Source organism: Cercospora kikuchii (assembly GCF_019650295.1).
Source record: "Cercospora kikuchii DNA, contig_00004, whole genome shotgun sequence".
Classification (NCBI taxonomy): Eukaryota; Fungi; Ascomycota; class Dothideomycetes; order Mycosphaerellales; family Mycosphaerellaceae; genus Cercospora; species Cercospora kikuchii.
This window is the reverse complement of record NW_025408585.1, coordinates 3,908,651-3,930,302: the sequence shown is the minus strand read 5'-3', so window position 1 is coordinate 3,930,302 and position 21,652 is coordinate 3,908,651. Positions and strand designations below refer to the sequence as shown.

Here is a 21,652-nt window from a genome sequence, read left to right as displayed (position 1 = left end):
AACGTTGGAGTTGGTAGGGCGATAAGGTATATGTGGGTGGTGTTATCGAAAGCGAAGGTGTCAGCTTCCTTGACTGCTGCCCCCGGCCCTGGTGACGTCGCCCGGTTTGCCGCTGCTTCACTCGCGCTGTGCTTGGTAGCTCTCACATGCAAACCACTGTCTTCTCGGCCCACTCCGCTCCGTGCCTCTCCATACATTCACCGCTGTCATCCATTTTTCATCGAGTGCGGCAGTGCTTTATTTCTCAGCTTCCCTTCACGACCACGTCTACCACCTCGACATCCAACATCGCACGCCCGCGACCCCACTTCTCCAGCAACACCTCATTCCATCAACCTCTGCCTAACTCGAACACCGCCACCATGAGCGATCTCGACAGCCTCGTCGACATGGGGTTCGACAAGGAGAAGTCCCAAATGGCTCTGAAGAAAGGCGGCAATCTGCAAGGTGCCATAGACTGGCTCGACAAGAACGCCGACCGCAGCATCGAGCAGCTCAAGGCTGACGAGGCCGAAGACGCTGAGGCACCGCAATTGGAGGCAGGCGAAACTGCACGATCTATGATTTGCAACGAGTGCCAGAAGAAGTTCCGATCGATGGCACAGGCACAATTCCACGCAGAGAAGTCTGGGCATACGGACTTCGCTGAGTCAACGGAGGAGATCGCACCCTTGACTGAAGAGGAAAAGAAGGCTAAGCTCGCAGAGCTGCGCGAGAAGGCCGCGGAGAGAAAGGCCAAGCAAGCCGTCGAGGAGAAGAAGGAACAGAAGCGGAACGAAGAGATTCGCCGGAAGCACACCAAAGAGTCGGACGATGCCAAGGAGGAGCTCGCGCGGAAGGAGCAGATCAAGGAAGCGGCAAAGAAGCGACAGGAGAAGGCTGATGATATCGCTGCGAAGAAGCGAATCAAGGACAAGATCGAAGCTGACAAGGCTGCTCGCAAGGCCAAGATCGAAGAAGAGAAGCGGATGCGCGAGAACCCTGCCGCGTACAACCCCGGTGCTGCGACTGCTCCTTCTGGCGCTGCTGCTGCGGCTGCTCCTGCCAAGGTGGTAAACCACAGTGAAGCACGTCTGCGGCTTCAGACCCCATCAGGCAACGTCATGAAGACGATGCCGGCCGAGACAACGCTATTCGAAGTTGCAGAGGCTATCAAGCACGAGAAAGGCACCGATGTCACAAGCTTCACGCAAGCCTTCCCGAGGAAGACATGGAGCTACGAGGACTTTGGTCTAACGCTGAAAGAAGCAGGTCTGGTGCCATCGGCTGCTCTGGTCGTGAAATAGAAGGAACATGACAAAGCTAGGCCGGTGGACTGGACGCAGAGCAGTGGCGGTTCGGTCGCCCTGTACGACAAGAAGAGGTCTGTATTCGACGACCTTGATCGGGTGAAGCCCATTCCTGGAAGCTATGGTCACGAAAATGCCGAAAAACGACTCCAAAATTCCCCACGCAATGCTTCCTCTCCACGATCAACGCGAGCGTGTGCTCACTCACCAAGTCCGTGGTCACTCCTACACCCACGATATCACTTCGTCATGCGACTGCGCGGTCCTTGAAGTGGACCCGCTCTTCTACTGCACTAAAGTTGTTGGCGTTCTTTTGACAGTTCTCAGCATAGCGAGGTGCCGAGAGGATGGCGGTCACGGTGATGACAAAGGCGCTCTTTCATTGTTGGTGTGCATGCATTAAATGTGCATGATTCGGCCAGAGAGCCCAAAGTTTATGTGTAGATACGATCGTCACGTGTAAATGAGACACAAAATTTCGCATTGGCTCTCTTTCATGCTCCACCAGTCTCCTTCTAAGCTCCCATTCGCGTGCTTTCGACCGCTCGTTGCTTGCTTGCGGTACACATCGCCCGGCCCATCATAGCCACGCTTCCACTGGCGTCTGCGTCCTTCTTATCAGCTTTGGACACAGCCGAAGGCTAGCATCGGCTGCTGTATTTGCACGAAGCGCCAGACTGTAGCGGGACGATAGCTTGCAACCGCGATATGGTGACGCTCCTGAACCACGGCCTTGAAAGGTGAGCTTCTGTCCACATTGATCAGCTATGATTCTTGTGGTTCCCGACGAGCTACTTACAGCAATGACATGTGCTTCCCGTTGCTTCGATGACCGTCAGAAATATGTGGTGCTGAAGATGTGCTTCTGGCACTGCCCCCGATCGCACGGATTTCTTTGGAACGAAGGCGAAAGACCTCATTCGCCCTCCTGCTGCTGCTGTTGCGCTTGCATACTTTCCTGCATTTCTGCCCAAGCTTTCTGTTGGCCTTCGTAGAGGCCGGTGTAGTAGCCTGCGTAGTACCACGACATCATGATATTCTTGAGGTCTTCGTTTTGTGCTGTTGGCGAGTCAGTTTTGTGCCGACGGGGGAAAGCATGACTCAACTTACCGCCACCTATGAGGGCTTGTGGGAGACTGGCGAGACCTGGAGGGCCAGCAGGAGGAGGTCGAGGAACTGTTGCTGTGACTGACGGAAGCTGGTTTGGGGTGGGCTGAGATGATTCTTTTGAAGGGGCGAAGTTGATGGGAGCGGCTGGAGAAGATTTCGATGTGCCATTTGCGTTCAGGTATGCGGCTGCTTTGGAGAGTACAGGTGCTTTTGATTCGGATTCTTGCGCGACTTCGACCTTCTCTCCTTTCTGTGCTAAACTGTGATATTTCTATGATGCATGTCAGTCAAGCAGTCCATTCGCATGGAGTCGCGTGCCGCATACCTTGTATTCCTCAAAGGCATCATTCCAGGAATTCACAAGCGCCGAATCATCCCACAGCTCATCATGCGTCAGTTCTCGGTTCGCCATGATGGCAGAAGAGGAACGAAAAGTCAAAGTCAACAAGAGTGAGGTCAACAATCTTTCATGTGATCGAGGCAAGTCGCGTCCCTTAGCGTCCCACCACTTTCGCCCGTCGGCAAAGTTTCGTTCGATTTTTGGAAAATAATCTCGAGCTTCAAGCAACCAACCTCATTCTGTCCCCTTGACACCACTTATTGTACAGCAACAATGTCAGCAGATACCAAGGGAAAGAAGCGCAAGTCGGGCGACAATGTCGAACCTATCGCCAAGAAGGTGAAAACCACTGCCGTTGTGAACAAATCCGCAGACCGACCTTCGCCCGCGAAGTCTGCTCTCAAGGGCAGCAAAACCACCAAAGTCGAGACGACCGTCACCGAGAAGCCGACGAAAGAGAAGAAGAGTGGCAAGCCAGCTAAGAAGGCTGTTGAAGAGGTCGTCGTGGAAGAAGAGCCCGTCGCAGCGGAAGCCGACGACGAATCCGATGGCGGCGCAGAGCTCACCCCAGACCAAACCGCAGCTCTCCTCGCTGGCTTCTCCTCCGACGAATCTGAAGACGAAGATGATGTCGATCGCGATCAGGATGGTATTCCCATCGAGAAGCTACCTGCACTGCCGAAGACCGAGAAAGAGATTGCGCGCGAGTTGAAGATCTCGAGGATCAAGCCGAAGAAAGACGGCACTGCAGATCCAGAAGCCACACCGGGCGTTGTCTACATGTCTCGTCTTCCACACGGCTTTTACGAGAAACAGCTGCGCGCATATTTGGCGCAATTCGGCGATGTGACGAATCTCCGCCTGGCACGCAATAAGAAGACGGGAAAGAGCAAGCACTACGCGTTCGTTGAGTTCGCTGCTTCGACAGTCGCGGATATCGTGGTCAAGACCATGGACAAATACTTGATGTTCGGACACATTCTGCAATGTAAGCGCGTACCACCGGAGCAGGTCAAAGAGGGCATCTGGAAGGGTGCGAAAGCTGTGAAGGGCAATGGCAAGGCACGGCCAAGGAACAGGATTGAGGGCTCGAGGTTGAGGAAGGGCACGGATCGAGAAGGCTGGGAGAAGCGCATCACTCGCGAGAGTGAGAGGCGGAAAGAGAAGGCTGCAAAGCTGGCTGAGATGGGATACGATTTCGATATGCCTGATGTGAAGGGTGTCGAGGCCGTGTCGGCGCCGAAAGAGATTGAACAGGCGAAGGGCGGAGCTGAGGCGAAGAAGTCTAAGAAAGCGATCAAGAATGCTGAGGAGGAAGCACCGATTGTAGAAGAAACCGTTGTTGCGGCTGTCGAGAATGGAGCGAAGGGGAAAGCGGTTGTTGCAGAGAAGACGACGAAGAGGAAGGCCAAGAGTGGAGAGGTCAAGACCACGACCGAGAAGACGAAGAAGAGGAAGACCAAGGCTTAAGCAGTTTGTTCGTAATCACAGGCGGGAATTTCGAATATCAGGACTCAGCATTTCTGAAACCCAGTCAATTTCACTTCTAACGATTTCAAAGCCATGGCAGGTCGGCAGACATCCCCTTACGAACTACGTTACGACACTCGCCCTAAGCAGTCGATCAACCCAGCACGATCTCCCGCACTTTTGGCCCAGCCATCTCCCACGCATCGCGATGCACTTGACCCACTCCCGTCCTCCGCGCCACCATACATCCTTCAATGTGATCCCACTCAATCATCAAGACATTCACCACGCGGCCCCCTTCCTCAACACCGTTCCAAACTTCAGGATCAAACGGCACATGGCTCTGCTTCTCCCCTTCTTCATCTAGGTAAAAATAATTCTCCGATGCATCTTCGTGGTCTGGATGACAAGGGTAGAAAATAGCCCATGGCCGAGGGGCTTCTGAGAGAGCGACAAGTTCGATTTCTCGGAGTTGCTCGCCGCGCTGATAGTCCAGGGTCCTGCGAAAGTCCAATACTTGGGAGAGCAGATCTGAAACGGAGGTACTGGCGGGAATGTGAGGAAATATGAGGCCGGCGAAGGAGGAGTTAAGGAAAACTTGGTGAGCGCGGGAAACTGTTTCGGGAAGGTCCGAGCACAATATTCGGTACGGAAACCCCCACAATGTCGGCGCGAGATGCGCTGTGGCGGTTGGTGCGAAGAAGCGAAGTCTGGCCCGCTGAAGGCAAGAGTGATGGAACAGAAGATCGATGTCATCATCGACCTCTGCCGGACGAAGTTCAATGAGATCAGGCGGTCCCGCTTCCTCATTTCTCTCCTCTCCTTTTTGGACCGCCGGAACAATCACAGCATACTCTCCTTCCACAAGCTCCTCACACTCTCCGTGTATCTCCGGATCGTAAACCACGTGACCTATCCAGCCTGCCCACGTCCAAGAAGGCAGAAATGGAAGATCCATCGAGCACCGACGTTCACTGTAACCAGTGGGTCTCCAGACGAGCCAGTCCGTCACCAAACGCGACATAGGTAAACCACAGAGAAATTTCTCTCCGTTCGCTTTGGTGATGATGCGAAGCAAACCATTGATTGCATTCAATACATCTGTGCAATCGGACATTCGTCGTTGCGTGTAATCACCCACCACTCCATCGTGATGATAAGATGTGTCGATGGTGGTACGGTCAGTCGCAAGGGCCCCGTCATTCTGCCTAGCCGCGGCTACTTGCCCTGTTGGATCGAGAAGGTAGTCTCCGCTAATATGATCTTCCGTGAACGTTTCTTGCTGACAGACGAACGCAACTTGCTGTTGAAAAAAGACCAGCTGTCGTCTGGACATTATCTGCTCTTGATAAGTCCATGCTCGTGTAGCCCAGTGTGACTGCTTGACGTGTGCGTCTACTCTATCTGCTATCACGTGCGTAAACTGCACATGTTGTCGAATAGTAGCTGTAGGTTGTCGCACTGATCTCGTGCCTTTACGGACGCCAGGAAGGCCTTTGTCTACGCCATCTGCCCCAGAAGCTGCAGCGACAATGGTCAGGGTTGCCTGGAGATATATCCGATCCATCTGTGCGAGCTGCGTGGCTTTGTCCTTGGGGGAATCTTGCATAATGCAAAGTCGATCTGCCCAGAGATATCTCTCGCCAATATACCGCACGACCTGGATCGAATCCCTAATAGTATGCGGAAGCTTTTCCAGCTCTATGGTTCCGAAGAGACGTTCCTCTGTGGTTTCGAGAAGTGCTATGCACGGCACAGCAGACCAAGTATACGACAAAGCAACAAAATCTGCTCCATCTGGCAGATACACTAACTTCAATAACTCTGTATCGATCACCCGAAGATAACGAAGGCTCGGCTGTGTCGTCATTTCCCTACCACCCGAAAATTGCGTCCAGGCATCCAAAATCTGACACTTGGAACCGTAATGCTGCTGACAGATGTCATAGCAGGTTTTTAGAAAAGTCGGATGAACATCGTCTGCAATTTTTCGTCCGAAATCGAATGATTCGATCGTGTCATCTGACAAGCCTGCGTCGTATTTTCGCAAGTCTAGCAAAGACTTCTGATCCAGAGCGAAGGAAGCAAGCACTGGGTCTTGACTCTGGATCCAAACACTGATACCTCCTTTGTCACTCACTGCTTCCTCCAGCGAGTGCAGCTCGAGCAAGAAAGTCCATTGAGTACGCAAAGCACGAGGAGGACCCTCACCGACAGAACCGGGCACTATTGTACAGTGGACCCTGTTATATGCGTGGTACGAGCCCAGATCCAAGTCTCCCGTATGTTCCGCCATTTCTGCAATGAATTGACACAGAGCACAGCTTTTAGTGGCCGAGATGCAGTCTAGCCACCCGAAATCCAATTCTGGCTCTTGATCGATGAGTTTCGTGAAATCCAGCATGTGCGGGAGGTTTTCGTCGCAGATGATGCATAAATCGCCAGTAGAGCAGAGAGGTCTTGAAGTGTAGATTGGCAAGGTCCATTCTTCTGGTTCCACATCCCACTTGTCATCTGGCAGTGCACGTATTCTTCTTTCTCTTACGGGAATCGGCTCCATCAAAGAAGACAAATGTCAGCAATGATTTGTGAATATAGTGAGCGTCTCTGTATATGCGTTCAGCGACTCTCCGAGCTTGCTCTTTTACAAATTGACTGGGGCTCTGTCTGTTCTTGAGATCATTAGTCATCGCGCAGAGGTGCGGTATTCGTAAAGTTGTACTCCATCTGTTTGCGGTCTACGAACGATATTTTCGTGATGTTCGAGAAATGCAAGTCGCGACTGCGGCAGTGCACGACTGCGGCCGAAGGTGGCTTCCTGCGCAAGGCTGAGCAGCAGGCTGCAAGAGCCTTAGCCAAGAACGCCACCAGCTGATCAGACTCACCTCTCGGAGTGTTACATATCATGAACCTCCCAGATATGTTCATAACATTTCATTTTCAAGCTCTCTATCGAAAGACTCGCTCTCCCAGAACGCCTGTCGCTGTGTCCTATTTACATATCTCTCTGTATCCGTGGTATCATCCATTCATCTCCAATCCTCAACACGCCAGTGAAAGAGAAGAGTCTAGTATGCCCACCAGTCGCCCTGGTCACGCATAGCAGCAGCAACCTTGCTGAAACCAGCAATGTTCGCGCCAGCGACCAATGAAGGCAGCTCGCCATCACCAGCTGGAACATACTCCTTCGCAGTCTCAAGGCAGTTCTTGAAAGCAGCCTCCATGATACCCTTGAGCTTCTGGTCCACCTCCTCAGATGTCCAGCTCAATCGTGCAGAGTTCTGTGCCATCTCGAGACCAGAAACGGCAACACCACCGGCATTGGCAGCCTTTCCAGGTCCGTACCAGATTCCATCAGTCTTCTTCTCCTTTCGCGAAGCTTCGAAAACATTAATGGCCTCTTGAGTCGAGCCCATGTTCGATCCCTCGGCCGTGAACTTGCAACCAGCAGCGACAAGCGCCTCAGCCTCCTCACCAGAGATCTCGTTCTGTGTAGCACATGGCAGTGCAACGTCGACTTTGCCAACGTGGACCCATGGGCGTGCACCCTCGATGTACTTGTACTTGTCCTTGTATTCTGTGCTCTCGGACAGTGCGGTGAGAGACTTGCGCTTGACTTTAAGGTCGGCGATGTAGTTGACGACTTCGGGAGTGATGTCCTCGCCTTCGGTTGCGATGATGGCGCCCTTGCTGTCGGAGAGGGAGACGATAGTAGCGCCGAGCTCAATGGCCTTGAGGGCAGCGTATTGAGCGACATTTCCAGAGCCGGAGATCGCGACGCGCTTGCCTTGGAAGGACTCCTTGCCTCCAGAGGCGTATTGGATCATGTGCTGGACGTCTGCATACTGATGTCAGTTTCCGATCACAAGACTAAGACATGCAGTGTTGGGAAAGCTTACAGTAGACAAGACCGTAACCAGTAGCCTCAGGACGGATCAGTGATCCACCCCAGCTGCCACCTTTGCCGGTCAAGACACCCTCCCATCGGTTGCGCTCAGCGCGGTATGTGCCAAACATCCAACCGATTTCTCGTGGAGAGACACCGATATCACCAGCTGGCACATCCGTGTCCGCACCAATGTGCTTGCTCAACTCGCGCATGAAAGAGACGCAGAACTTGCGAATCTCGTTGTCTGACTTGCCCTTGGGATCGAAGTCAGCGCCACCCTTGCCACCTCCCATTGACACTGTACACATTCATTAGCAACGTTTCTCCTCGATCCGATAATTGAATGCACGTACACCCAGTGAGAGCATTCTTGAAGATCTGCTCAAAGCCCAAGAACTTCAAGATCGAGAGGTTCACAGATGGGTGGAATCTGAGACCGCCCTTGTATGGACCAAGAGCAGAGTTGTATTGCACACGGAAACCGCGGTTGACCTGGCATTCGCCCTTGTCGTCTTCCCAAACGACTCTGAATTGAATCACGCGCTCTGGGATAGCTGCGACCTTGAGAGCGGTCTTGTATTCAGGGTGTTTCTCGAAGAGAGAGCTGTTCTCAAGTGTGGAAGCTAGCTCTTTGTAGGCCTGCTCGAACTCGGGCTCGGAGACATTGTTGGTAGTCATGGTTGCGGATATGCTCGGTCGAGGATGTTCGGTGTCAGTGATCGGTAAATGTGTTCGAGATTGATATTTAGAGGATTCGGTGACTCAGATATGGAAGAGTCACGTTCGAGATGGAGGAGAAGTGAAGAAGAAAGAAGTGAGGCGAAAACAAGCTGAAGAGCAGAGGTGAGGTGAACTTATCCGGTTCTGCTTCACCCCATCGTCGCGCCTACCGCGCAATCTCTCAGGCTGGACCCTCTCACAGCAGTAGCCAAACCATGCTATTGCTCGATTCCAACACGTCAACGGCGCCGTGGAAGAGCGCGGATCCCAGCTGGCCAGGCAGAATCGGACGATTGCAGTGGATGGGCCATTGCCAGACAGCTTGCCGCAGCACCCACTCCAGCATAATTTGTTTGCCCCATCCGCGTCGATTCTGCAGGCGACGTAAGAGCGCGTACAGCAGCGCAGAGGGTGGTGCATGTCATTTTTTTGGTCGCGAGAGTCTGATAAAGAGGCGAGCGATAAGAGCTGTGAGCTTGTGATTGGATTCCTTGCGCCAGGGAGCGCCGGCGTCGCAATGCAGGGAAGCCAAGCTTTCTGCTCCATCGATGCTTGATGAGCCCGAGATCGGCGGATGTGGGATGAGAGCACGCGGGCTCCATCTGCCAGCGCGAATTCGCCAACTGCTTTCGGGAAAACGAGGAATTTGATGCGGGACTCCGAGTCCGCAGAGGCCGCCGACAATCTGTGCCATGACACGCGGTATTGACTACTCTCGCTGCGCGTTGTGTCTTGGCTCTACATCGCAACTCCGCGTAGAAAAGTCTTCGACACAAGCCGTGGTCTGTGGAGCCACGTTCTTTGCTTCCGTCCAGATGCACCTCTATGTGCATGAACCTTGAGGTCTCAACCTCCCATCAACGATCGTTCCTGTGGCCAGTATAGCATCTGTGCTCGATCGTTGACTGACCGCATCTATGCTAACTTTGTGAGGTGGCATTAGTATGTTCAACCAGAGCCGCTCACGGATGCTACTCCTCCTGCATATTCTCGGTCGAATCGAAGTCGCGGAGAAACTCCTCAATCTCCTTGGGAGAGGTGACTCCCCACACTCCCCCGCCACGAACAGCGCCGCGCATACCGACTTCCTTGCCGACCTGCACGAACATTAGCTTGCTGATGGAAGCGAACGACCACACCATGATGCACTCACCAGGTTGCGACCAACTTTTCCAGGCCCAATTCCTATCCATCGTTTCACCTTCTCCTCTTGATGCAGGTACACAATACTGTCATGCCAAAGAACAGTTTCCACACACTGCCTTGCAAGCAGATCCTTGAGCTGGTCCTTGTTCTGGAAGGGCCTTGCAGACACGTTGCTGATGCAAGGCATCAAGCCTGGCCATACGACGAAGTCCTGGTCTTTGTGTGTAGGCGAAGGCTGGTATAGGAGCTTCTTCATGAGCTCTGCTGCCGGCTTCATGAGCGGGCTGTGGAAAGGACTGTCAGAGCTCAGCCGCACAGCTCTGGGATCGTGACCCCCAAACTGCCTAAGATGGGTCATCAATTCGTTGATCCTTTTAATGCCACCAGACAGCACGATCTGGTTCTTCGAATTGACGTTCGCGATCAGGACCTGCTGTACAGGTGGCAGATCTGTGTCCGAATGGCTGTCCGTCTTCGCACCTTCTGATGTGTGTCCGAGGAAGCTGTGTATAGCTTCCACCATGCCTTGTAATCGATCTGCCTCGCATACGAGTGCGATCATGCCCACCTCCTCTTTCGCTTCCTTGCTGCACTTTGCCATGCTCTCTGCTCTTCGTCTCACCAGCTTGAGCGCGTCCAAATCACGTAGATAGCCGCCTGCGACCAGCGCAGCGAACTCGCCAAGTGAATGACCCAGCGTCACATCCACGCGATCAGCAAGCTTGAAGCCGAATTCCTGCTCCAGCACTCGTAGCACAATCAATGATGTCCACATAATCGCCGGCTGTGCATTCTCCGTCGCTGTCAATTTGCTGTTCGGCCCCTCTTCTATTATTCTCGATAAAGGCTGCTTTAGCGTCTCATCCATTTGCTCTAATAGTGGCTTGACTGTTCGAGGAAACGCCTCTATCCAGTCCGCCGTCATGCCCACGCGTTGTACACCTTGGCCGGGGAAGAAGATGGCTGTTCGCGGGTGTTCTTTGGGCTGTATCGTAGACTGCCATCGTGTCTGAGCGGCTGCGTATACTGCGGAACGTAATGAAGGCGGGAGTGATAGTAGGGCGTTTCTCGTGGTCGGAAGCTTCATGGAGCTCGATAAGACGGACATGGTGGCGTGTCGCACTGGGCTGGAACCAATACTAGCGTACTGTATCTGTATGTGGTACGCATCGAGCTATAGCGAAATACGAAAGGATGTACGTGTAGGACTGTGGTTGTTGGCGGAACGGAGCGGTTCGAGACGTGTTTGTATAGCCACACATCCTCGGATCAATGGCGTTCGTACAGGAGCTCCCCACTTGACAAGACGTGACGAAACCTCGTCTCTTCCTGCCAACTCTCACACCTGCACCACACTTCACATTGTCCGCAAGACTTCTCCTCGACTCCTGCCAGGCCGGCCAGACAAAACTGTCATTGTGTGTGCGCGTTGGTTCTTCTCTTCGAGGAGCTGCCAAACAACGGACCTTGGCAAGCTCGAGCTCGGCATGTTCTTACAGCCTCAGCACGACCGGTGGAAAGTGACACTATGACTCCAAGGGCAAAGCACAAACAAAGGCATGATAGGAGGCAACCGTAGTCGCAAGAGTATTCGAATGCCATGAACTTCTAGGGAGTAGCAGCACAAGACGCAAGAAGGCACTGAACTGCATGCGCATGCTTCACACCAGCCTTGTGGGTCCTGGTATGGACTAAACCCGTCACATGTCGGAGCATACTTGGTCCACAGCATTCACCATTCCCACCAGATTGGGTGACTCAGGACACGAGTCATCACAAATTGCTGTCTAGCCACAATCACTTGTTACTCAAAAGCGGCACCATCTTTCCTTCAGCGCCAACTTGACCGTCAGCTTCATCAAACACCTAACACGAAGCAGTGCTAAGCTCATCATGGCATCGCCGACTGAAGAATTCTCCAATCTCGAGGCCACGGAGCCTGCATCGAAGCGATGGCCAGACCGCATTACCCGTCAAGGTCCATGGCAACCACTTTCCGACCCTCTCTCATATGAGGGACCACCATCACTCCCCATGCCGGTCCAAATAAGCGACAAAGCATCTCTTGCGCCGTTTTTCAACTACCTCCGCGGTGATGCAACTGGCGAGAAGCCCGAGGTGATGCATGAGCCTGGACACGCGGAAGTTGACCTGCTGGAGTTCTCCAAAGGCGTGGCCTACAATGACGGCCGCATCGACTTGTGCAAGATGGTCACTGGGCCACCGAATATTGGCGATCTGATGAACGCGCTTCGTTCTTACGCCAGTGGCAAACACTTCCTTCTGGGCAATAACATCGTCGGCCCGCAAGGCGCGCGTGAGCTTGCCAAATTCATCGAAGAGCGTCCTGATCAGTACGAGACGTGGTATCTCGCGGGCAATTGTATCGACCCACGCGGTCTCGAAGCACTTGTTGAGGCCATGGTCAAGTCTCCCGTCATCACGAATGTATGGCTCAAGCGCAATCCTCTCGGTCCGGACTCTGCAGAGGCACTTGCGCGGCTTTGCACGCAGTCCCCTGCATTGCGCACTCTGGACTTGGATCAGACGAACCTTGGAAATGAAGGAGTAGCAAAGCTCTTCAACTTGCTGAATGGTCACGGAAAGCCGATCGCGCTTCGAAACGTCTACCTCAACGCCTCTGGCATTGGGGCTGAAGCTTTGACTGAGATTGGCAAGTACCTGAGGCACAGCGAGCTCGAATCGCTGTACCTTTCCTGCAACCCCATTGGCGAAGCTATCGCACTCCTGGCAGACGGTGTGAAAGAGTCTCGTACGTTACAGCGTCTTGCCCTACAATCCTGCGGGCTCACTGGTTCCACTACCGCCATACTCCTCGATGCTATCAAGGGACATCCGACTCTACAGACAATTGACATCGGGCAGTCCTACGCAACTGAGGATCTGGACGTGCGCTTCAACTGGCTCGAGGGCGAAGAGTTCGCCACATCTCTACATGACTTGATCATTTGTGGCCAAGGCACGGGACTGCGATATCTCAACATCGGCTACACTCCCATGACCTGCGAAGATCTGCTCAACATAACTGAAGCCGTCATTTCCAATCCGACTCTCGTGTGGTTCAAAGTCGACCCGCTCGTCAAAGGTGGTAAGTCCAGAGACGAGGTCAAAGCCGGTCTGCATTTGAAGAAAGCTATGCACGCTGTCCGAGAGCGTTTGGCAAAGAATGTGGCGGAGCAGTACCAGGGCATGAGCTATGAAGAATTCCACAATGGACCGAAACGCTTCTTGCTTTCACCACCTGATGTGCGATACATCGACTCAGTCTATCGGAACCGCGATGCAGGGATGGCGCGACGGGGGCTAAAAGTTCTCGACAAGTGGTGGGAGGAGGGCGACGAGACCTTGCGGCTGGTGCAGGAAGAAGGCGTGGAGTTGTAGATGGATCGACAAAGACTGAGTCTCTGAAGTGCGAAATTGGCGAGCTGAGGAGCACAGGGCACGGAATATGGGACATTGCAGTAAGTCACCTCCTTTAGTGCATGGAGTCTATGGGCAGTGGCTCATTACAAGCAAACAGCTGCTACCCCGTTGGTGTAGAAAAAGCTCATACGACATTGGTCTTCAATGGTGCAGACGACCGTACAAGGTGCTTTCTTCCAGTTCTTTCCGCTGATCTTAGTAGTAGTCCACACAAGCCTCGCGGTGTCTTAACGCAACGACCAAATTCTGCAGACGAAGATCGCGGGCAAGTTGTGCGCTCACATCTACAACCCAAAATTGAGCGAGCCAGTGCCTCAGGTGGCGCAAAGCTGAGGACTCTCAACTGAAGGTGGCGCGAAAGCAAACAAAGCTCTAAACCTCAAACATGCCCGCGCGGTGCTCGGAATCGAACGACACAATAGACATAGAAGATTGACATACAGGCGCAAAGCCGCACGAAGAAGATGAAGCGCGCCACTGCGGCAGACGCGAAGGCAGCTCTTTTCATGAAGAGATTTCTTGCAGGTTACCGCACCGATGAGCAAGAGAGGCTGAAGCTCATGGAGGAGATCAAGAGGGATTTGAAAGAGAACGCTGCGCTGGACAAGGAGATTGAAAAGGAGCTGGAATGGAGTGCAATCATGAACAGGGGAGGACACGGAACAGCGCCAATAGAGAGTCTCGACAGACCACTCTTCGAAGCTACTGGGCGGGAGACGGAGCATGCGCCATCGAGGAGGAAACGAGCCCGCGAAGCAGAAGCAGAAGGAGTCAAGCGCACAGCGAACAACGACCCAAGAGGAACATCGACTGCCAAAGAAGAGACCTTGCCGACTTCTTCTGCTCCCTTCTATGACGAAGACGATGAGGAGATCATCTTCAAATCTGAGCCTCGCTCCAGCCCGCTCAGCACTCGGGTTGCTGCGACTCCGAGACAAGTCCACCAGCAGAGCTCTCAGCGGACGCCACCGCCACAAAAGCAAACACGAGCTCACGGAGATCGACTGAGAGTGCCGTCGCCAAATACTTCAGAGTTTGCCGAAGGCCGAGTGGCCAAAGTATCGGTGGCTGGCGGCAAAGTTGCCGCGCGCTGAAGCAAACAAACAACAATATCATCGCGCGATTCTTCGCTTCTTCGCGAAAGTCACTGCCAGTTCGACAAAGATGCCACCACGATCCGTGTGGGGCGCGACGCCGGCAATAGTCAGCTTTAAGGGCAGCGCGCCATTGGGTTCCTTTGATACAGAAAGTGCTGTATATGTCGACGCGTACCTGCACAGCTGGCCCCGCCTCAAGATCAGCGCGAGCTCGAACAATACACAAGGTGCTCGAAGTAGCGTCGATATCAACCTCCGGAAATGCCGAGTCGACGTATTTGATACCGATGTACTCTTCGACGATGATGGAGAAGCCGCGCCTCGAATCAAAGCATACTGGGATGAAGTGCAGGATGTAGTATTGCCCAAGGGAGGTTACAGCAAGTTGGTGCGTATGAAATCACTCTCAAAGTTGCGAGCAAGCTGACTGAGTATGTTTCCAGGTGGATGAAAAAGTCGTCTACACTGCACAGACGCAATACAGATATCTCGAGCTCAGGCTGTCATACGTTCGAACAGATTTGACTTAGGAAGGACATTCTGATGAGAAGCTTGACGCAGGTGCGAAGGAGGTGAAGGACGGATTCATCGAGTCGATGGGCTTTGTGGATGTACTCATGATAGTGGGTGCAAACAAAGCGAGCAAATACCTTGATACGTTCTCGCAGTGTTGCTGGAATTTCAGCGGCAATACAGAACACGATCTGCCACCCGAGCCCGTTTTCAGAGTGGTCAAAGGCAATATTGTAGCCATGAAGTGAGTAGATGGAGTATCGTGGGTTGTTCAATACTGACTTGCTTGCAGTCTGGCCTTGACGCCGCTCCCTGTGAGGCCGAATTGGCATACTTTGATGAAATGGCTCGAGAGATATCATGGAGATAAGGCGTCAGCACCAATGAAGGTGACATACGAAGAGTGGGGAGACGGCGAGCTGGAAATTGCGAGGCTACAAGTCGCTACCATGTTCGACATCGCATTCCGGATGCGGCCGTATGACTGGGCAAAAATCGAGGCTACATTTTTTGCTATGCGGACACTGCTATGTGCCACAGATGCTCGCTGGATTACTAAAGAGCCGTAGGAGTTGCTGTTCTGAGAATGAGCTCACAGCCTGATAGAACAGTAGAACGTGGTTGGCTCTTCAGTGCTGCAAAGGATACGTGCACACGTAGATCGCTCGAGAAGATCTACTTCTTATGAATAACGAGGCGACTTATGCATAGTAGTCGAGTACAGACATAATTCATTGCACTCGATTGCTCTTCGAGATATAACTATGCGCAGCTTCTACCAATAATGCTGGGAGTGCTTTCCGTGTGTCAATTTCAGGGGCGATCGATGCCAAGCCTTTCAGCAGCTGAGGCAGACAGGCAGCAAACAGAACTGACGTACATATATTCAAAGCAATGCTGCTTAGTCGTCAAACACCGACGGTACTTTGGTGCAGTCGGTGTGCGATATCCGGCGGACAAGTTCCCGCTGAGTTTCACAAAGCAACCCAAAAATTCACTCGAGTACGAGTATAAACATACAAACCACCCACTTCCGGCGAACAAGTTCTCGCTGTGTTCCATCCCGGTGAACAAGTTCTCACTGTGCTCAATTTTTTGTTGCCTTTTTGCTCCACTTCATGAGAATTTCCGTGTTGTCAATCTCTCGCTCCTCCTTTCTTTTTGCCTGCCTTGACTGTCCTTCAAACTCGAACCAGGCATTTCTCACAACGCCTACATTTTGGCATTGTGCACCACGTACTGATTGAGACACCAAGGTTCTGCACTTATTTGGATATCCAGTGTGCGCCGCAAAAGTGACTATTGAAATTGTATGTGGGTGGTTGACCAGCTTGGAGCTTTTGTGACTCTAATGTTGGCACATCGCGGCTCCCTTCCAGAACACCCAACGCTTGCCGCAGGGAGTCGCGCGGCGGCAAGTCAAATTTCAACATAGTGACGAGCTAGGACATAAGCTAGCTAATCTTCGCCGCGCACACCAGATACTGCATCACAGAATCTCGCAAACTCCTCGCTCCTCACGTGATTAGCACAGCGAGATATCGAGCTATATAGAGCGCGGTGGATCGCGACTCGGATCTGGGACTATGGCTAAGGGAGGCAAAAAAAAAAGGAGTCGTGTTGTAGCACTAGCAGTCGAACCGACCCAAATTGAAAGGCTCGAAATAAAAATGCAAAAAAGAAGGTTGCAAGTGAGAGCTAGTTCACAAGCAGAGGAACACAGCGAGAACTTGTTCGCCGGAGTGGGTATGGTTTGTATGTTTAGACTCGTACTCGAGTATAGAGATGTTTGGGTTGCTTTGTGAAACTCAGCGGGAACTTGTCCGCCGGAATGCCGCCCAGCGACTGCACCAAGAAGGTACAATCGCTGATTGACGAATGTTGGGCACGAATTTGTGCATAAATACGTCAATTGTTTGTTTGCTGCCTTGGTTGCTGCCTGCCGTGCTTTCCAGTGGAAGGCTTGGCGCTGGTTGCCCCTGAGGTTCGCGGTCGGTCTTTCCCAGAACTTGTCAAATTGAGTACGCCTTCGCTGGAGCAAGAAGCTCAACTGCTCGCCTTTCCACAACGAGAGAACAACGTCTCTGAACTCGTGGCTTTACTGGAGGTAATCCTGGGTGCAATCTCGTAAGCTGGCAAATGTCTACTCATGCAGAGGACTGAGAGTGTTTCCAACCTCAGATCCATGTCTCCGTTCCCAGGCAGGTCCATTCAACACAAACATGTTTCCTCGCCAGGTCAAGAAGCAGTGGAATCTTGGCATTTCCGGAGATGCGGAGCCTCTAGGGTGCATCAAGCAAGAAGCCGTGAACGATGACTGGTCCATGGATCGTTCTCCAACACCGCAAGAAAAACTGTTCGTCGCGCAAGCACCTACATGAGAGCGCGCAGAAGACTCGCAAGGCCGACCTTTCTCCACGCGGTGCTTCGGTAAATGTAGTCGCTAGAACGGTTCTTCTACTCGCAAAGACTTGTCTCAGACGTGACGGTACCTCTGACTGACTCCATTCGACAGAGGTGGTTTACTTGGATCGGCCTCATTCCCACCGTCTCAAGTGCGGACATGAAATCGCCGCCCTCAAGCCCGACATCGAAATGTGTCTAGCGATTATGTCATGCGCATTGGATCGATAGGCAAACTTCAAGCTCGACGGCCTATGTTTTGTCAAAGAAAGACTGGCTTAAGTCGGATCTGAGCGATCTTTTCCCAGCGAAATCGCGAGTCACCACAATGTTCAGCAGCGCAATTCGACTGCCCCAAGACTATTGATCAATGGTCGAAAACACCTTCTCCTCGATGCGTGCATTACTGTGCCCCGCGAATTGCTCGCTAACTTATCGAAGAGGAATAGACCAATCCTGAGACTGCCGAAATGCGCTGCCGACTTTTACAATGCGGTATGGTAATGCAATCGGCAGAACCATGGCCCCGGCAATAGTACTCAGTAACACTCACGCTCTTTTTACCAAAAGAGGCAATCATTGGAGGCTTCGCGGGGTCTCCGCAATTCGCCCCATAACATTAGCAAGACTAAGCAAAGCTGCCTGAGATTTGCCGAAAAACACCTCCTCACTTCGTCATTGATCGACACTATCGGAGGACACTCCACCGCATACCGAGAGAGACTAATAAATAGTGGTCAACGCCAGAAAATAGTCGTGATTCATGCTTCCGGGAGCGTCATGTTCAAGTCTACTCTGTGTCTGCTAGGCTTGGCAACAAGTCTGGTAGCAAGCACGACTAACGAGACAGAAAGATGTCCTCCGTCAATCACGATTGACAAGAAACCACAAATCTTCGTTCTAACAGATATCACGAATGAGCCAGATGATTCTATGTCGCTTGTGCGGCTTTTGCTGCATAGCGATCAGTACAACATCACCGGAATCGTGGCAACGACTTCATACTGGCTCAACAGCACAGTACGACCAGAAGCGATTCTGAACACGACAAATGTTTGGGATCAGGTTCTCGACAAGCTGAACCTCCATTCTGATGGCGAGTTTCCAACGAAAGAATACCTCGAATCGATCGTCAAAGCAGGACATCCTGTTTATGGCACCGATGTGTTCAAGGAGAAGACTCTTTCAGAAGGTGCAAAGCATGTGATCGACGTAGTCGATAGCCTACCCGAAGACGAGATCCTTCACGTCGGAGGCTGGGGAGGCGTACAAACCCTCGCCGAAGCTCTAAAGTATGTTCGATCAACACGCAAAGCACAACAAACAGACGATTTCGTCAGCAAACTTCGCCTCTACACCATCAGCGATCAAGACAATGCAGGACCTTGGATTCGAATCAATTTCCCTAGATTGCATTACATCGCTTCAATTCACGGATTTAACGTATACACAGAGGCGACTTGGACTGGTTTCTCTGGTGGAGTAGGATCAGACACTAGTCTCACGAACCAGGAATACTCGACCAAGAATTTCCAGATTGGACCTCTTGGGCCGTATTATCCTGATATCAGGTATTCGATGGAAGGCGATACTCCGACTTTCTTGCATACTATGGTCAATGGTATCAATGGCGGTCCTGAAGATCATCCGGAATGGGGAGGATGGGGCGGAAGATATGATTTGGTGGATCCGAGTCGACAGACTTTGCAGTATGCTAATACTGAGGATACTGTAAGCTATCTTGTCCCAATCATCAACGTTGAAAAGCAAAAGCAATGAGAAAAGTACATGAGCTGACATCCATCACAGGTCCTCGGCATCGACAACAAAACCCACACAACCACCCAAGCCACAATCTGGCGCTGGCGACAAGCCTACCAAGACGAAATGTCCGCTCGAATCCAATGGACAATCCAATCCAACTACTCCTCAGGCTCCCACCCCCCCGTCGTCTCCGTCAACAACTCCTGCGGCAGCGACCATATCTCCTACACCGTTGATCCCCTCCAAGTCGTCACACTCTCCGGCCTCTCAACCTACGATCCCGACTTCAACCTCCCCGGCCACGAAGCCGGCCTCGGATATTCCTGGTGGCAATACAAAGAACCTTCCGCAACAATGGACACGGGAGTGCAACACATTCCAACACTAAATTTCACTTTATCGGAGGGAGGAAAAGTCGCGAGTGTCAAAATTCCAAGTGCAGAAGAAGCTTGTATTCCCGTCCAAGCAGATGCGAATGTAGGATTAGGGATTCAGAAAACTTGTCAGCAGTATCATGTGATTTTTGAAGTGAAAGGGAGTGGGGAGCCGCCGATTAGGAGGTATAAAAGGGTGATTTTGAAGGTGAGGTCGCCGTTGTTGGAGGTAAAAGACTAAGGAGGGAGAAGCACGGGAAAGGGCGAAGAGACATAATTTTCCACAGTTTGTGACACCAAAAGCAATATCCGTCCGGTCGGCGAGGATAGATCCCAGTTCCTGACACAATGACTGCCTAGGGGTTGTGGCTTAGTTGCTGAGTGGCGCAAAGATATGCAGGTCGAACAACCTCGTATTAGCATTTCTGACTCGAGTCATGTAAGTGAAGCGAACCCAGATCGGCAGGCTTCCAGATCCATGCAGAGTTGGCCTTCGACTCATTGTTCTTGCAGTTGAGACGGTCGTGCTGCAAGAGGTATTGCACTCATGCCGGGTGCAGTGTTTGGCACTCCTTTCAAATGATGTGAACTTCAGTCCGACAACGTTCTGTTGGTATCCCTTCAGGTGAAGAGCACGGAGATCGACGAGTTGGAACCTTGTAAGAACTCTGAACTGAGAGTGTTTTCCCACCAGCGGTCATGTCGCCAGAAACAAGATGCCAGCGACGGCCATCATAAGGAGGACAGGTATATTGCGATCCTCGATTCGAGCTCCAGATCTTGTTTGGATACAAGTCCCACCAGCAGGTGGCAACTTCTCTCTTCCACCGGTAACAAGTATTTGCGCCGTACTCATATTCTCTCCCGAAGTTGTAGTGGTCGCGATGTTGGAGTAGCCCATGCTTAGTACGGAGATTGTGACTGTAGCGCTGCAGACGAATGCATTGGAATTGCCGCTACAGTGCTCAGTATGTATGATCGTGCCATCAGCTGCGCTTGTCGAATAATTAAGGCGGAAAGAATGCTCGTTCAGAACGACAGTCATCTAGAGCGAATCACCTCAGACAATACTCCCGTGAAGGCTTCAAGCACACTCACATCGAGACCAGGTGCGTTGGAGCACACAGAATCATTCGTGTATAGACATCGCACTACGAGAGTTGTATCGCAAGAATCAGCCGAGATGACAGAGGCTGCGAAGTTGGTTGGAAACGACTTGAAACCTCCTGTAATCGTAGTCTGTACTTCGGTTGCAGTCTTGGCGTCGGCCGTGGAAGCTTGCGCGCTGACACGTGAGGCCAGGATTGTCAGTGCTATCAAGTCGAGCCACGTGAGCGCCATGTTGAACCAAAAGTAGTGAGTGATGGAGACACTGGGAGGTGTCTGCATGGAAGGAGGTCTCAAAAGGTCAGCTCCTGCGATCGGGGCTGCAAGACATTTTGTGGGCGTTGCCACCAAGCCACAATATGCACATAAGACGACTTAGCACATACATGAGGCTCATGTGCCTGCGACGTGCGCTGAGCCATCCCTGTCAGACCAGCGATGTTGATGCTTCGGCATGCCTGCTCACAGACGAAATTGATTGGAAACCGAGACCGAGACAGCGAACCCTGCCGAAACTCTTGTCTCGGCCTCCGCCCGGACATTACAATACAATCTTCGTGGCGCTTCGGGTAGGCAAAGCAATGGAACGTAAGCACCGGGCCTCTTCTACAAGCCGCCGACATGTGCTCAAGAGGACAGCATACAATTCTTACCCACTGTGACCAGCCTGTTATGATACACGCGACGCACCAATGTTCCCACAGGATCCAGTCTCGCACGTGTCATCTTGCTCTATGAGACCTCTCGAGGCAACGCATCTTGAGCTACCCATGGAGGCCTGGTCAAAGCGGGCCAATCTGGATTGGAAGCAGGAGCGAACATTGCCGTGGTCGTGTAGAGCTGCTTGGAGCTCTGCGCCGCCATATCAACTGATTGGCTCGTGCGCATGCAGGAATTCATGCTTACAAGCACATTGTACGACCGAGAAGGCCGCCGCGGGATTGGGATGTCTTTCCATCAAATAAGAAGTGCACTGCTGGGCAGGG

General features: G+C 52.3%; 10 protein-coding genes across 10 annotated transcripts; 6 read left to right on the top strand and 4 right to left on the bottom strand.

The window, feature by feature from the left end:
- Positions 1-362: 362 nt before the first annotated feature.
- CKM354_000775000 (uncharacterized protein) lies at positions 363-1,286 on the top strand (the record flags this gene model as incomplete). Its single annotated transcript, XM_044803107.1, has 1 exon — positions 363-1,286. One exon carries the CDS (start codon positions 363-365, stop codon positions 1,284-1,286), a length of 924 nt encoding a protein of 307 aa, XP_044659042.1.
- A 919-nt stretch (positions 1,287-2,205) lies between these two features.
- CKM354_000774900 (uncharacterized protein) lies at positions 2,206-2,811 on the bottom strand (the record flags this gene model as incomplete). The annotated part of the gene is made up of 3 exons (XM_044803106.1): positions 2,206-2,348; positions 2,400-2,670; positions 2,725-2,811. 3 exons carry the CDS (start codon positions 2,809-2,811, stop codon positions 2,206-2,208), a joined length of 501 nt encoding a protein of 166 aa, XP_044659041.1.
- A 201-nt stretch (positions 2,812-3,012) lies between these two features.
- CKM354_000774800 (uncharacterized protein) lies at positions 3,013-4,209 on the top strand (the record flags this gene model as incomplete). Its single annotated transcript, XM_044803105.1, has 1 exon — positions 3,013-4,209. One exon carries the CDS (start codon positions 3,013-3,015, stop codon positions 4,207-4,209), a length of 1,197 nt encoding a protein of 398 aa, XP_044659040.1.
- A 154-nt stretch (positions 4,210-4,363) lies between these two features.
- Positions 4,364-6,769, bottom strand: CKM354_000774700 (uncharacterized protein; the record flags this gene model as incomplete). The annotated part of the gene is made up of 1 exon (XM_044803104.1): positions 4,364-6,769. The coding sequence occupies one exon, from the start codon at positions 6,767-6,769 to the stop codon at positions 4,364-4,366; it is 2,406 nt and encodes an 801-aa protein (XP_044659039.1).
- Positions 6,770-7,277: 508 nt separating this feature from the next.
- CKM354_000774600 (uncharacterized protein) lies at positions 7,278-8,776 on the bottom strand (the record flags this gene model as incomplete). The annotated part of the gene is made up of 3 exons (XM_044803103.1): positions 7,278-8,047; positions 8,109-8,396; positions 8,452-8,776. 3 exons carry the CDS (start codon positions 8,774-8,776, stop codon positions 7,278-7,280), a joined length of 1,383 nt encoding a protein of 460 aa, XP_044659038.1.
- Positions 8,777-9,789: 1,013 nt separating this feature from the next.
- On the bottom strand, positions 9,790-11,072 carry CKM354_000774500 (uncharacterized protein; the record flags this gene model as incomplete). Its single annotated transcript, XM_044803102.1, has 2 exons — positions 9,790-9,915; positions 9,972-11,072. 2 exons carry the CDS (start codon positions 11,070-11,072, stop codon positions 9,790-9,792), a joined length of 1,227 nt encoding a protein of 408 aa, XP_044659037.1.
- A 785-nt stretch (positions 11,073-11,857) lies between these two features.
- On the top strand, positions 11,858-13,366 carry CKM354_000774400 (uncharacterized protein; the record flags this gene model as incomplete). Its single annotated transcript, XM_044803101.1, has 1 exon — positions 11,858-13,366. One exon carries the CDS (start codon positions 11,858-11,860, stop codon positions 13,364-13,366), a length of 1,509 nt encoding a protein of 502 aa, XP_044659036.1.
- A 506-nt stretch (positions 13,367-13,872) lies between these two features.
- On the top strand, positions 13,873-14,502 carry CKM354_000774300 (uncharacterized protein; the record flags this gene model as incomplete). The annotated part of the gene is made up of 1 exon (XM_044803100.1): positions 13,873-14,502. The coding sequence occupies one exon, from the start codon at positions 13,873-13,875 to the stop codon at positions 14,500-14,502; it is 630 nt and encodes a 209-aa protein (XP_044659035.1).
- Positions 14,503-14,572: 70 nt separating this feature from the next.
- On the top strand, positions 14,573-15,587 carry CKM354_000774200 (uncharacterized protein; the record flags this gene model as incomplete). The annotated part of the gene is made up of 4 exons (XM_044803099.1): positions 14,573-14,893; positions 14,949-15,014; positions 15,057-15,262; positions 15,311-15,587. The coding sequence occupies 4 exons, from the start codon at positions 14,573-14,575 to the stop codon at positions 15,585-15,587; spliced, it is 870 nt and encodes a 289-aa protein (XP_044659034.1).
- A 2,614-nt stretch (positions 15,588-18,201) lies between these two features.
- CKM354_000774100 (uncharacterized protein) lies at positions 18,202-19,800 on the top strand (the record flags this gene model as incomplete). Its single annotated transcript, XM_044803098.1, has 2 exons — positions 18,202-19,152; positions 19,231-19,800. 2 exons carry the CDS (start codon positions 18,202-18,204, stop codon positions 19,798-19,800), a joined length of 1,521 nt encoding a protein of 506 aa, XP_044659033.1.
- Between the last annotated feature and the right edge of the window lie 1,852 nt (positions 19,801-21,652).